The sequence below is a fragment of the Myxocyprinus asiaticus genome, chromosome 21 (genome assembly GCF_019703515.2).
Source record: "Myxocyprinus asiaticus isolate MX2 ecotype Aquarium Trade chromosome 21, UBuf_Myxa_2, whole genome shotgun sequence".
Classification (NCBI taxonomy): domain Eukaryota; kingdom Metazoa; phylum Chordata; class Actinopteri; order Cypriniformes; family Catostomidae; genus Myxocyprinus; species Myxocyprinus asiaticus.
The window spans coordinates 43,163,841-43,178,764 of record NC_059364.1 but is presented as its reverse complement, the minus strand read 5'-3'; the positions used below and the strand labels follow the sequence as shown (position 1 = coordinate 43,178,764).

General features: G+C 46.8%; 1 protein-coding gene across 1 annotated transcript in view; it reads right to left on the bottom strand.

Annotated features, from left to right (window-relative positions):
- Positions 1-14,924, bottom strand: part of LOC127412310 (neuroendocrine convertase 2-like) — a 120,043-nt gene that overhangs the window by 73,667 nt on the left and 31,452 nt on the right. Inside the window, exon 5 of the mRNA XM_051648559.1 lies at positions 9,644-9,681. Coding sequence (XP_051504519.1) covers positions 9,644-9,681 — 38 coding nt within the window. The remainder of the gene's footprint in view (positions 1-9,643; positions 9,682-14,924) is intronic.

Sequence of the window (14,924 nt, the reverse complement as noted above, 5' to 3'; positions counted from 1 at the left end):
GTTGAACCAATGCTATGCTTCTTCAAAGCATGCCCTCGAATGCTGTTGGCTTGTGCTATAGTCAGTCTTTACAGGCATGAAAAACAGAGTCCATAGCCTTCGAAAGGGAGAGACGTCAATGAACGAAAAATATGAGTCAGTGTATTGAAGTGAATGAGAACGATTCGTTCACTTAAAGGTGCAGTATGTAAGATTCAGATACCCTTGTTATTAATGACACCCGTGGCCATTAAGTGAACTGCAACCAGCTACCTGTTGCTCGGGCTCGCGCTCGTGCACACACTCCATAGGGACGTGAGCGAGCGAGCATCGGCTAAAACAATGACGTAACGTACAAAGAGACTGAACGTGATTCACTGGCATCGTGCTGACAGATGAGGTAGCATACTTAAAATTACACAGTTATGATTGTTTTACTACAAACTTTAAGACTAAACTAAAATTACTGTTGCACTGCACTGTTATGTTGCACTATGTTTTGTATGTCATATGTTGTACTACGATCAAGAAACCAGCATATTTGCTTAAATTTATCCTGAATATTTGAAAGTTACGAAGCAAGGTAGCTTGCAATTCATCAGTGTTAGCAGGCAAGATCAAGTTAGCTAAAATTACACAGATCAATCCTAATGGCACTATATTTCACATGCTTTGCAGTTATGCAGTTTTGATCCCCAAAACCGAACGAAGGTCCCTCCAGGAATCAAATGCCCTGCCGATGTTCACTCTAGTTTTCGCTCGACCACGATCACGTTCCCGCTTAGCCAGATGGGATTCAGTAGATAAATGTTTTTTTTTTTTTTTTGGCTTACTCAGAGTTTGTGTAGGAGTCGGTGTTGTGCTGGGAGCCAGACGTTTGCTGGATTCCATCTCTAAGATAACATTACCTAGTGTTGCAGACTGTCGGTTGACGCTGTTGAATAGCAGAAGAGAAGCACTGAGGCAAGGCTCTCGGGAGCGCGCATAAACATCACATCCTTTGGATTTTCCAGGCAAAAGCAACCTGCTCCCTTTGCATGAAAATCAGTCTACAGGCTTTAACCCTCTGGGGTCTGAGGGTGTTTTGGGCCCTGGAGAATTTTTGACATGCCTTGACATTTGTGCTTTTTTCAGTTGCTTAAAAACATATTAATGGCTAAAGTCTGATAACACTGTATTCAGCACAAACTGGACTGAACAGCATGTATGTACATGTTTGTATTTTTGAGAAAATAACGTTTATGCATGGTTTTTGAAAAAATTTAAATGGTAAGTCACTGAAATAAGGCAATATAACACATACTAAACATTTGTTCACAAGGCTTTTGAGAACAGGATCTTGTAGCCTAGAGTTTTTGCTACAAAATGATGTGAAAGCCATCCTGATCACTCATTCATACAAAACAATATAGTCATTTAACTTCTGTAAGACACTTTTAGTGTTAGAAAGGGGAGGCGTGGATGATCAAGAATACTGATGTGATTCACACCTGAGGAGACATAGACCCCTCCCCTGAGAGAGAATGAATGTGAGGAGACTTAATGATTGAATGTATTATCTGACTATACATTTTCTTTACATAAAGACTTTACTTAAAAACTTTAGACCTACACTACCGTTTAAAAGTTTATAGATCTGTAAGATTTTTTAATGTTTTTAAAAGAAGTCTCTTCTGCTCACCAAGGCTGCATTTATTTGATCCAAAATACAGCAAAAACAGTGATATTGTGAAATGTTTTTACAATTTAAAATAACTGTTTTCTATTTGAATATATTGTCAAATGCAATTTGTTACTGAGATCAAACATCCTGGTTACTTGCGTAACCTCTGTTCCCTGATGGAGGGAACGAGACGTTGTGTCAATGTAGTGACACTAGTGGTCACACTTGGGAGCCCGAAACACCTCTGGTCTTTGATAAAAGGCCAATGAAAATTGGTGAGTGGTATTTGCATGCCACTCCCCCGGACATACTGGTATAAAAGGAGCTGGTATGCAACCACTCATTCAGGTTTTATGCTGAGGAGCCGAGACAAGGTCCGGCCATTTCAGCGGGTAGTTCAGCGTTGTACGCAAGTAAACAGGACGTTCCCTATCTGTCACTCACTCGACGTTGTGTCGATGTAGTGACACTAGGGGTCCCTATACAAAACGGCGCAACTGGCTGAACTGTGTTACGTGAACTGGCGGTGTGTGACGGACAGATGACTGTGTGCCTCGTAGCCAGTGCAACAGGCCGACACGTAACCTCCCCCAACATAGTTATGAGTGTCGAACGGCCCTTTGGGGACAAGTCGACTACCCAAAAGATAGAGATAGGCTAACCCAGTCGTGGCCTCTTTTCCCCTTCTTCGACTGCCAAAGGGCTCGGAGGAAGTCAACCAGTTTGTGAACACTATTGGGAATTAATGGCACAAATCTTCAGCTCAGAGGAGGTGAAAGGTGCTATGTGCAAGCGATACACCCGGCCGGCTATCCCGGGCTTATCCGCTTGTATTGCGTGCCACTACCTGGGACGAAACTGGTTCCACCCAGAGGTTGTAGAACCTTGCAAAGGTGTTGGGTGTTGCCCAGCCTGCTGCTCTGCAAACGTCTGTTAGAAAGGCACCACTGGCCAGGGCCCAGGAGGCCGCTACACCCCTGGTAGAATGGGCTCGTAGCCCTACCAGGGGCAGCACGTCCTGGGCGTGATATGCCATAGCTATGGCGTCAATGAGCCAGAGGGCAATCCTACTTGGAGACAGCGCTTCCTTTCCGCTGTGCACCAAAGCAGACAAAGAGCTGCTTAGAGATCCTGAAGCTCTCTGTGTGATCCAAATAGATCAACGACAGGGCTGGGTCTGCCTCCTCCTGAGGCAGCTCTCGCAGGTTCACCACCTGGTCCCTAAAAGAGGTCGTGGGAACCTTGGGCACATAGCCCAGTCGGGGTCTCAAGATTACGTGAGAGTAGTCCGGACCGAACTCCAGGCACGTTTCGCTGACAGAGAACATTTGCAGGTCTCCTACCCTCTTGATGGAAGTGAGTGCAGTCAGGAGGGCAGTCTTCAAGGAGAGTGCCTTAAGCTCAGCTGACTGCAAAGGCTCAAAGATTCCGCACAAGGGGGACCAAAGGGACAACATCATCGGATGTACCGGCAGGTGGGGCCTCGAGGTGGGGCGGAGCTTGAGGTGCCACACCATGTCGTAGCCGTGCTAAGATTAGGGACATTGAAGCACTTACCTGGCTCCTTGTGACCACCCCCGGAACAGCCTGGGACGGGGGAGGAAGAGGCCTGTCCTCACAACCCATGGAGACTGTCACATCGGGGGCAGATGTGTGCCACAGCTGGTCGCGCAGGGGCGTGGAGACTGCCGCCGGAGCGCCAATCCTGCAAGGAAGAACCTGTGGACGGTGGTCGTGATGACGACCGTGCACACTGGGTATGTGACCCAGGGAAGGAGGAACCGCACTTTTGCTGAACTGTTGGGTACTGCAGCCACTTGGGCGTGCAGTGAAATCAAATAAAAAGGCAACAAAAGATTCTCCACCTGGCCCTCCACCGGGGGATGGAGTGGTCTTACTGCCAGCTCCAATGCAGTGGGTTTCGTCGACCCTGGGTTGCCCGTCTCAGGGGCGATTTGACGACCTTCATGGGTTCTTAGCGGCCGGCCGTGAGACGAGTGGCATCTGCTTCCTGCAGTGGGCTCCATGCTGGGGTAGTCACCACAGGGGGATGCCCTTGGCAATGAGCAGACGGGGTCACCGAATAGGCCAGCCTGGGAGATGGGGGTAGCAAGGAACCGTGCCTTGTCGGCCTCACCCATCTCGACCAGGTTGAGCGAAGGTTGGCGCTCCTGGACCACTAATGTGGACATCGTCCGCCTGAGAGACCGCGCCGTGACCTTCATCGCTTGGAGAGCGAGGTCAGTCGCCAAGCACAGTTCCTGAATCAGATCTGGGGTGGAACTACCCTCGTGCAGTTCTTTTAGCACCTTGGCTTGGTGGACCTGCAGGAGAGCCATGGCGTGCAGGGCAGAGGCGGCTTGTCCAGCAGCGCTGTAGGCTTTGGCCGTCAGGGACGACATGAACCTACAGGGCTTGGACGGGAGCTTTGGGCGTCCAGGCCAGGTGGCGGCACTCTGCGGGCATAGGTGCACCGCGAGTGCCTTATCCACCAGGGGAATCGCCATATAGTCCCTGGCCACCCCGCCATCAAGAGAAGTGAGGGCGGGGGAACTGAGAAATCGGGACCGGGCAGTACCTCCCACGATTTTGTCAGCTCCTTGTGCACTTCCGGGAAAAAAGGCACTGGAGCGAGCGTGGCTGCTTTGAGCAGCGCCGGGAGCCCAGGAACCAATCATCGAGCCACGAGGGTTCAGGGGAGAGCGGAGGGTTCCACTCTAGCCTGACGCTCGCGGCCGTCCAGGAAAGTATGTCCGTCATCTCTGCATCAGCCTGTGAGTGGGCAATCGACCCCGAAGGGAGGAGCCCAGCTGAGGCTTCTGCATCCGACTGGACAAGCCCGCTCTCTGATGCTGTGCTCGAGAGCTCATCAGCTTCGCGGGCTCCGAACAAGAGGTCGAACTCGCCATGAGACGAGCCGGCGGACTCATCCGGAAGCCCGATCGGGGCAGACGAGCGTGCTGGGGAATGGGAGGTCTGTGGGGGGATACCCGGCGGAGGCGATCCCATTGTGCTAGCCGCGCTGGCCTCAAACCCGTAGGTAGAAGGACCGAGACAGGGAGCCGCTGGGGTGGCTTGCTTTCTTACGAAAGCAAGCCGCGACCGCAACGTTGCCATGGTCATGTTCTCGCAGTAAGAACATGAACCATCCACGAACGCTGCCCAGACATGAAAGACAGCGACTGTGACCATCTGAAGTTGAGAGGTAACGACCGCAACCAGGAATAACACACAATCGGAAAGGCATCTTTAGAAAGACGCGTCTTTAAAAAGACGTTCTGTGTGTGCCACTCTTTTAAAGAAATATACTCTTTCTGAAAAATATACTCTCTTTTTTCTGCTGAAGCACCCAGGGGCATTCTCTGCAGTGCACCAGCTGAAATGATCCAGCAGAGGTGAATGAACAGTTGTGAGAATTCAGCTCAATGAGCATGACCGTTCGGCTCCGAAGAGAAAATCTGAATGAGTGGTTGCATACCAGCTCCTTTTATACCCGTATGTCCAGGGGAGTGGCATGCAAATACCACTCGCCAATTTTCATTGGCCTTTTATCAAAGACCAGAGGTGTTTCAGGCTCCCAAGAGTGACCCCTAGTGTCACTACATCAACACAACATCGAGTGAGTGACAGATAGGGAAGCTGAATTTTCAGCATCATTACTGCCGTCTTCAGTGTCACATGATCCTTCAGAAATCATTCTAATATGCTGATTTTCTAATATGGGCATATTTACAGCACATTTTACACATTTACACCCGAACAGATATTTGCAAGCACAAGCTTCATTGATGATAATGAGGCAGCATAAACACTAGTTAAAATATAATCTAAACATTCATATTATTTTTATATCATATTACATATCATATTTATATCATACAGCATACAATTTAAATACCTGCTTTAGCCGAAACAACATTTAAATGTAACTAAAACTTGCCTATTAGGACATATTTCAAATTTCAATACTTTGAATACTGGCTGGAAAGTCTGGAAATAGTCCAACTTGTAAAATATGTACATGTTTATATAAAATAGCATGTCAACTAATGTAAGTAAAGACTTACTCATCCGAAATTGTATCCTTGGCTGGATCAAGATGCTCTTCAAAATGCAAACGTTCCTCATCAGATTCCCACTCTTCTTCTGAGGAAAATGTGAACTCTTCCTCACTATCCAGGACCATCTGTAGAGCTTCCTCACCTGTGTAGCGTGCCATCTTCCAAACGCGCAGGAAAGTGAATGAATCTGATGATGAACTTTATGTTTTTTAAGGCATTGTTGTGGGGGCGTTTATCATTTGCATATCTGCATAGACCGCCTCATCACATTACCGTATGAATAGCGCGCTCTGTTTGTGGGTGGGATCACATTAGCGATAATGAGCTGAGCCAGGAGACTGTACAGCTTGTTTCATACAGATACATTGCAGGAGAATATTTGTTTTAAATTTGAATTGTTTTATTTAAAAGTAGACATTTTAAGCTTTCTTTAGATATATGTTTCATGTTTGTGTGATAAATATTTGCGGATTTTCAGTTCATTTCTGTGACGTGTTTCAGAAAGATGCTCGCGGAGACAGAGACGGCTGAAAGCGCACCCTGTTTATTTTCTTTATTTTACAAAAGCACAAGGTTTTGTTGTTATTGTGAGTGTACACAATAAAAGTAGACACTTTATAGTCTCTAATGATGTCTTACACTTATCTGTATGCCCAAAAATGACGGAGTATTTTAAGTTGTTTCCGCTGTTATGCGTAAAAAATCCAGCAGGACGCACCGGCACGTCCGTCGACCCCTGAGGGTTAATAGGCAACCTAGGAAGTCTGGGAAGGGCTGATTTTTTAAGTTGTGTTACAAGCCGTTCACACATTGGCAAAAAAAGGTGAATATTACAAGAAAATTGTTACATACTGCACTTTTAAAAGATTAGTTCAAAATGACCGATTCGTTCATGAACGAAACATCACTAGTACGAGTCCTGATGAACATGCGAGTCGACATGTGAGTCGAAAGTGGCATAGAAGCACTTCAATATGCTTCAGCAGTTGTGTTTTTCATCTCACTTTTGCTTTAATGACACTTTCGGTTAGGTATATGGTTTAAGGTTTAGGGTAGTTAACTATGTAACCATGTTATTATTTTTTTTTTCATTTATTTTTTTATGGGTTTGGAATAAGAACCGGCTTTCGAGTCCAAACCCAAATCTGAGGAGAGACGGAATGAAAAGAGTACATCTCTTTTGAGATACCCAGGATGAATAGTAGCAAAGATGGAAGAGATCTCTGTAGATATGTTTTTCCGTCAGGAAGCAGCATATACAGTAAACCACTGAGGTATGATGTTGCAAAAGGAAGGCAACATTTCTTAATTGCCGAGGTCCAGTAAACTAACTCAACCATTAGCTGCATATTTGCATGCAGGATGCAAATGTGTCGTCTGTCTTTGCAGCCAGCAAGAAGAGGAATCATTGCTTTGGATTTAGCCCACTGTGTACATGCTGTACTGCTTCAAAAGTCGCATGAACATTAAACATTAATTAGGATAAGAAAGGGAAAACTGCACATTCTCTTGCCACAGAGGAGTTCAGTTGCGTCTGCTATTCAGAGAGGGATGGTCCACATTAACCTTAAACAGGTGGCTGGGCAATCTGCCACCCGTTGGGTTGAAGATGTGTGACAGGGCACCTTGGCAGCAGAAAATTAACTTAAAAAAAAAAAAAAAGACAGCTAAGACATACTAAAGGGTATGACCAAAATCTTATATCTAGTAGCTTTATATCAATGTCCTGTACAGAAATGTCATAATAAAGTATATATTTTCCTACCATCTGACCAGCTGAGGCTTGAAGTACATGTAACTTTCTTTTGACGAGCCACATCAGCAGGGGGCAGTCAGTGCGCCACAACAAACATCACAAATCAATATAATTATTTATACTGAATTATCTTTATTTGGGGGCCTTTCTCAGCAAATGTTCATATATGCGATTCATTGTGATTAATTTAATTAATCAGCATGTCATGTAATGCATATTTTTGGATAATCCAGTAAATTAAATACTTTACAAATGAAAGGTACATTTCATCTCATTAATTTCCCTTCAGTTCTTCTTGGCATGGATTCCACAAGATTTTGGAAACATTCCTGGTCCATGATAACATGATTGCATTCCGTTATACCACACCCCAAAGGTGTTCATTTGGATTCAGATCCAAAAACTGGTAAGGTCATTGAAGAACAGTGAACTCATTGTCATGTTCATGAAACCAGTTTGAGTTTTGCTTTGGAAGTAGCCATTAGAAGATGGGTCAATTTTGGCCATGAAGGGACGCACATGGTCAGCAACAGTACTCTAAAAGGCTGTGGCATTTGAGTGATGACTGATTGGTATTCAAGGGCCCAAAGTGTGCCAAGAAAACATTCCCCACACCATTACACCACCGCCACCAGCCTGGAATGTTGACACAAGGCAGGTTGGGTCCATGGATTCATGCTGTTGGTGCCAAATTCTGACCCTACCATCTATGTGCCTCAGCAGAAATCGAGGTTCATCACAACAGGCTACATTTTTCCAGTCTTCAACTGTCCAGTTTTGGTGAGTCTGTGCCCACTGCAGCCTCAGCTTTCTGTTCTTGGCTGATAAAAGTGGAACCCAACGTGGTCTTCTGCTGTTGTAGCCCATACGCCTCAAGGTTCAACGTGTTGTACATTCTGAGATGCTATTCTGCTCACCACAATTGTACAGAGTGGTTATCTGAGTTACCGTAGCCTTTTTGTTAGCTCAGACCAGTCTGGCCATTCTCCGTTGACCTCTCTCATCAACAAGGCATTTCCATCTGCAGAACTGCCGCTCATTTTTTGCTTTTGACACAATTCTGAGTAAACACTAGAGACTATTGTACATTAAAATCCTAGGAGATCAGCAGTTACAGAAATACTCAAACCAGCCCGTCTGGCACCAACAATCATAACACGGTCGAAATCACTGAGATAAAAAAAATTTCCCATTCTGATTGTTGATGCGAACATTAACTGAAGCTCCTGACCTGTATCTGCATTATTTTATACAGTGTACTGCTGCCACATGATTGGCTGATTAGATAATCACATGAATTAGTAGATGTACAGGTGTACCTAATAAAGTTCTCAGTGAATGTATATAGAATATTCATATTGGTATTACCCAACTGCTATGACTGACAGCAAATACCGCTGCCGTTTCACAGTCTCTGACCTCCGGATTCGCCCCCCAGTGACAATCGTGATTAACTTTTAATTTGCTTGTTATGGATAATATTCTTTACAAGGGAGAAACCATATGTGGATTACAACATCAGAGCATCCACCTGCCCCAGTGTGCTGCGCGTATCACTGCAGTACAACGTTCACCAAGGGATGTGACAAAACTGTCAACAAGTTGCAATGTAAGTAGGAAAAGCAGCAATGTTTGTTTGTTATAGGGTGACAACACGTCCTTTTCGCCGGGCACTGTTTTTTCCAGACCTTAAAAAAGTCTAGCCGGGCCATTTAAAAACCATTTAAACCTAGCAAATCAGTTAAATTCCAGCCATTTTTGCTCCCTCTCTATGTACACCCGCTGTGTGTGTGATAGGAGAGAGTGAGCGAGCGAGAAACATAGTGCACTCTCAGGCAACTGACCGTGAGAAAAAGGCACTTTTTTATGAAAAGATTTACGCAAAAGTAACACTTTGATGTTCGCAGTACATACAGTATATCTGAAATGGTCTGTTTGTGTCTTACCTCAGTTTCAGTGAACTTGTTTACATTCAGCTTGGTCTGTTCGCCACTGAATGTTGTGTCAATATATATACAGCGGTACAGCAAAATGTCTACTGTTGGACAAATCATATATATATATATATATATATATATATATATATATATATATATATATATATATTGTCATATTGCTCATCCATCCATCCATCCCAAAATTCAAACATCAACATGTGAAATAAGAATGAAAACAAGAACTTACATAATTCAAGGCGAGATCTGGATGTAGATAATCAATACCTGTAAGGTGACGTCAGAATTAGTGTGCATTAAACCCATACTTCATTCATGTTTTACAATGAAAAAAAAATCTTAATTTAAAAATGTGCTTCAAGCAGTAACATTTAAATTAACTGGGTTTACTCAATGTTACCACTTTTTAAAGTGTAGGGCTGCACCTAATTTTAATAAACAGTCAATTATCCCTTCGATTATCCATAACAATCATTAGCATACGACTTTTCGTAAAAAAAAAAAAAAACATCTAGTCCAAAAACTCTTGCCCAATATTATCCAGCAAAACAAACTGCAAATTGATAGTTTTTCACTACTGTAGTGATGTCACAGACGTTCTCCATACACACAATGAACAGACCCAACTAATTGATTAATACATATATATTTCCATGCTAGTCCAGGCTGGTTTAGGCTGGTAATTAATGGATTGATAATGGTGTAGCTTGCGGGGTTGTGTGCCATTCAGAATTTAATTGAGGATTACTTATTTATATATTTCTTGATCAGTATGTGGTGCTGAGAAAATTCCCAGCACACATTGAGTTTAAAAGCAGGAATCAATCCAAAAGTCAGTTCTGAAATCCCATTTGACCTCTGCAAAGTACTGTACGAATACTATTTGACAAAATGAATGGCAATGAAAATGTGTATATTTCATACAATGGAGGATTGTATCACAGAAATGCTGGAAATTATGCTGCCTTCATGTGCTATCAGAATTATCGTATATACGACTTTCCCACTCAGAAGTTGCACATGAACAACCCTTCAAGTCGTGATTACGACTAGGAAACTCAGAGATAATCTTGATACCTGAGTTTCCCAGTTGGGAGGAGATGTAAACTTTCAGCATGGCAGAATAGAGTACGGTTTCTGTAGTGAATGACAGGTTTTATTCATTTTTCTTAATACAGCTAATTGTTAGCGCTTGCCGTTTCGGTCATATTCATTTATGTATATCAGCAACCATTTGATGCATGTTGTACACTTTACCAACGTGAAAATAGCTTGTATTTGACCAACATTAATTTTTCATCGGCAGACTGAGTAGTATTATGGTGTCAAAATAAAAGTTCCTCGAGTAATATTTTATAATGAACCTGCTATACTGTATATAAAATGATATTATTGCTCATGTACATAAAGCAAGGATAGACAATACACACTCCCTATACATATTACAAACACGCCCAGAGTGGCAGTTTTATAGCATTGTGAGCGGGGCTGAGCAGATTTTTTCAGCTCCAGTGGACATGTACCATTATGTGCTGTCAGGTGCACTCATTGCTTTGAGAACCACTGCTACAAACGGTTCTATGAGCTGCGATAAGTAAACGAAAATGAAAATAAAAATGTCATGGTTACTTGCGTAACCTCCGTTCCCTGATGGAGGGAACGAGACGTTGTGTCGATGTAGTGACACTAGGGGTCACTCTTGGGAGCCCGAGACACCTCTGGTCTTTGATAAAAGGCCAATGAATATTGGCGAGTGGTATTTGCATTGTTTTATGCTGAGGAGCCGAGACAAGGTCCGGCCATTTCAGCGTGTAGTTCAGCGTTGTGGCAGGAGGGACACAACATCTTGTTCCCTCCATCAGGGAACGGAGGTTACTCAAGTAACCATGACATTCCCTATCTGTCACTCACTCGACATTGTGTCGATATAGTGACACTAGGGGTCCCTATACAAAATGCAGCAACAGGCTGAACTGTGTAACGTGAACTGACAGTGAGTGACGGGCAGACAACTGTGTGCCTCGTAGCCAGCGCACCAGGCTGACACGTAACCTCCCCCAACATAATTATGAGTGTCGAACGGCCCTTTGGGGACAAGTTGACTACCCAAAAGATAGAGACAGTCTTGCCCAGTCATGGCCTCTTTTCCCCTTCTTTTTTTTTTCCACTCCCTAAAAAAAAAGGGAGAACATCCGACTGGGCCGACTAGGTCTAGTCGGGGGGTGTCCCTCCCAAGGGGAGGACACCGTGGAGACCACACCTCGCCCAGAGAGAGGGGGGATATTTAAGTGGAAATACGACACATGGTCTTGCCGAACTATGTCGGAAGTATGTCATGTGGAGAAGTCTCATGGTAGGTCCTACCCAACGGGGGAGGAGTTACTACAAACATGGAGACTGTGGCAGAGAGGCCTCTGCCCAAGGATGACGCAGTTTGTCAACAGGGAAACGAATTAGCGGAAGATATACATCGCATGGGGTTACCTACAGGGAACTGCCACATGCGGAGTACCTACCCCAGAACAGGGCTTTTTGTTAGCACGTGTACTGGGCCAGCAGTGTGTCTCTCTGAAAACTCGACTGCCACAGGGCTCAGAGGAAGTCAACCAGGGAACATAGTTTGTGAACACTATTGGGAGTTAATGGCACACGTCTTCAGCTCAGGGGAGATGAAAGGCACTATGTGCAAGCGATACACCCAGCTGGCTATCCCAAACTTGTCCGCTTGTATTGCGTGCCACTACCTGGGACGAAACCGGTTCCACCCGGAGGTTGTAGAACCTCGCAAAGGTGTTGGGTATTGCCCAGCCCGCTGCTCTGCAAATGTCTGTTAGAGAGGCACCCCTGGCCAGGGCCCAGGAGGCCGCTACACCCCTGGTAGAATGGGCTCATAGCCCTACCGGGGGCGGCACGTCCTGGGCGTGATATGCCATAGCTATGGCATCAATGAGCCAGTGGGTGATCCTCTGCTTGGAGACAGCACTTCCTTTCCGCTGAGCACCAAAGCAGACAAAGAGCTGCTCAGAGATCCTAAAGCTCTGCGTGCAATCCAAATAGATGCGTAAAGCATGCACCAGACACAGCAACGACAGGGCTGGGTCTGCGTCCTTCTGGGGCAGCCCTCACAGGTTCACCACCTGGTCCCTAAAAGGGGTCGTGGGTACCTTGGGCACATAGCCCAGTCGGGGTCTCAAGATCACGTGAGAGTAGCCCTGACCGAACTCCAGGCACGTTCTGCTGACAGAGAACGCTTGCAGGTCTCCTACCCTCTTGATGGAAGTGAATGCATTCAGGAGGGCAGCCTTCAAGGAGAGTGCCTTAAGCTCAGCTGACTGCAAAGGCTCAAAGGGGGCTCTCTGTAGACCCTGAAGAACTACAGGGTGGTCCCATGAGGGAACGAGGAGCGGTCTGGATGGGTTCAGCCTCCTGGCGCCTCTCAGGAACCTGATGATCAGGTCGTGCTTCCCTACGGACTTACTGTCCATTGTTTCGTGGTGTGCTGCTATAGAGGTTACATACACCTTCAAGGTGGAAGGGGACAGCCGCCCTTCCAACCTCTCCACCAGGAAGGAAAGCACCAATCCGACTGCGCATCTCTGGGGGTCTTCCCATCGGGAAGAACACTACTTAGCGATCAGATGCCACATAAAGGCATACAGGCGCCTCACAGAGGGGGCCCTGCCTGAGTGATCATGTCTACCACTGCGGGTGGTAGACCGCTTAGGTCTTCCATGTCCCGTCCAGGGGCCAGACATGGAGATTCCAGAGGTCTGGTCGTGGGTGCCAGATGGTGCCCCGTCCCTGAGAAATTAGGTCCTTCCTCAGGGGAATTCGCTAGGGGGGGGCTGTCGTGAGGAGCGTGAGGTCCGAGAACCACGTTTGGGTGGGCCAGTAGGGTGCTACCAGGATTACCTGCTCCTCATCCTCCCTGACCTTGCACAGAGTCTGTGCAAGTAGGCTCACTGAGGGAAACGCATATTTGCGCAATCCAGGGGGCCAGCTGTGTGCCAGCGCGTCTATACCAAGAGGTGCCTCGGTCAGGGCGTACCAGAGCGGGCAGTGGGAGGATTCTTGGAAGGTGAACAGGTCTACCTGTGCCTATCCGAATCGACTCCAGATCAGTTGGACTACCTGAGGGTGGAGTCTCCACTCTCCCCTGAGGGTAACCTGCCATGACAGCGCATCCACTGCAGTGTTGAGGTCGCCCGGGATGTGAGTGGCTCGCAGCGACTTGAGGTGCTGCTGACTCCAGAGAAGGAGACGGCGGGCGAGTTGTGACATACAACGAGAGCGCAGACCGCCTTGGTGGTTGACATATGTTACCATTGCTGTGTTGTCTGTCTGAACTAACACGTGCTTGCCCTGGATCAACGGCCAGAACCTCCGCACGGCGAGCATAACTGCCAACAACTCGAGGCAGTTGATGTGCCAACACAGCCGCGGGCCCGTCCACAAGGCGGTGGCTGCGTGCCCGTTGCAAACGGTGCCCCAGCCCGTCTTGCAGGCGTCTGTCATGACCACAACGTGCCTGGAGACCTGCTCTAGGGGAACGCCTGCTCATAGAAACGTGAGGTCGCTCCAAGGGCTGAAGAGGCGGTGACAGACCGGCATGATGACCACGCGATGTGTCCCGTGGCGCCACGCCCATCTCGGGACTCGAGTCTGAAGCCAGTGCTGAAGCAGTCTCATATGCATCAACCCGAGCGGGGTGGCCACCGCTGAGGATGCCATATGCCCCAGGAGCCTCTGAAAGAGTTTCAGTGGAACCGCTGTTTTCTGTTTTAAGACCTTCAAACAGGCCAGCACCGACTGTGCGTGCTCGTTCATGAGGCACGCTGTCAACGAGACTGAGTACAACTCCAAACCGAGAAAAGAGATGCTCTGAACCAGGAGGAGCTTGCTCTTTTCCCAGCTGACCCGAAGCCCTAATCAGCTGAGGTGCGAGAGCACCAAGTCCCTGTGTGCACACAACATGTCCCAAGAGTGAGCTAGGATTAGCCAATCATCGAGATAGTTGAGAATGTGAATGCCCACCTCCCTTAACGGGGCAAGAGCTGCCTCTGCGACTTTCGTGAAGACGCGAGGGGACAAGGACAGACCGAAAGGGAGGACCTTGTACTGATATTGTACACCCGCCCTCGAATGCAAACCGCAGGAAGGGTCTGTGTCGAGGTAGAATCGAGACGTGAAAGTACACATCCTTCAGGTCTACCGCCGCGAACCAATCTTGATGCCGGACACTCGCCAGAATGCGTTTTTGCGTCAGCATCTTGAACGGGAGTCTGTGTAAAGCCCAGTTCAGTACTCGCAGGTCCAAGATTTGCCGCAACCCACAGCCTTTTTTCAGTATGATGAAGTAGGGGCTGTAAAACCCCTTCTTCATCTCGGCTGGAGGGACAGGTTCTATCGCACCCTTCCGTAGGAGGGTGGCGATCTCCGCGCGCAAGGTAGCAGCATTTTTGTCCTTCACCAAGGTGAAGTGGATACCGCTGAACCTGGGCAGGCGCCTG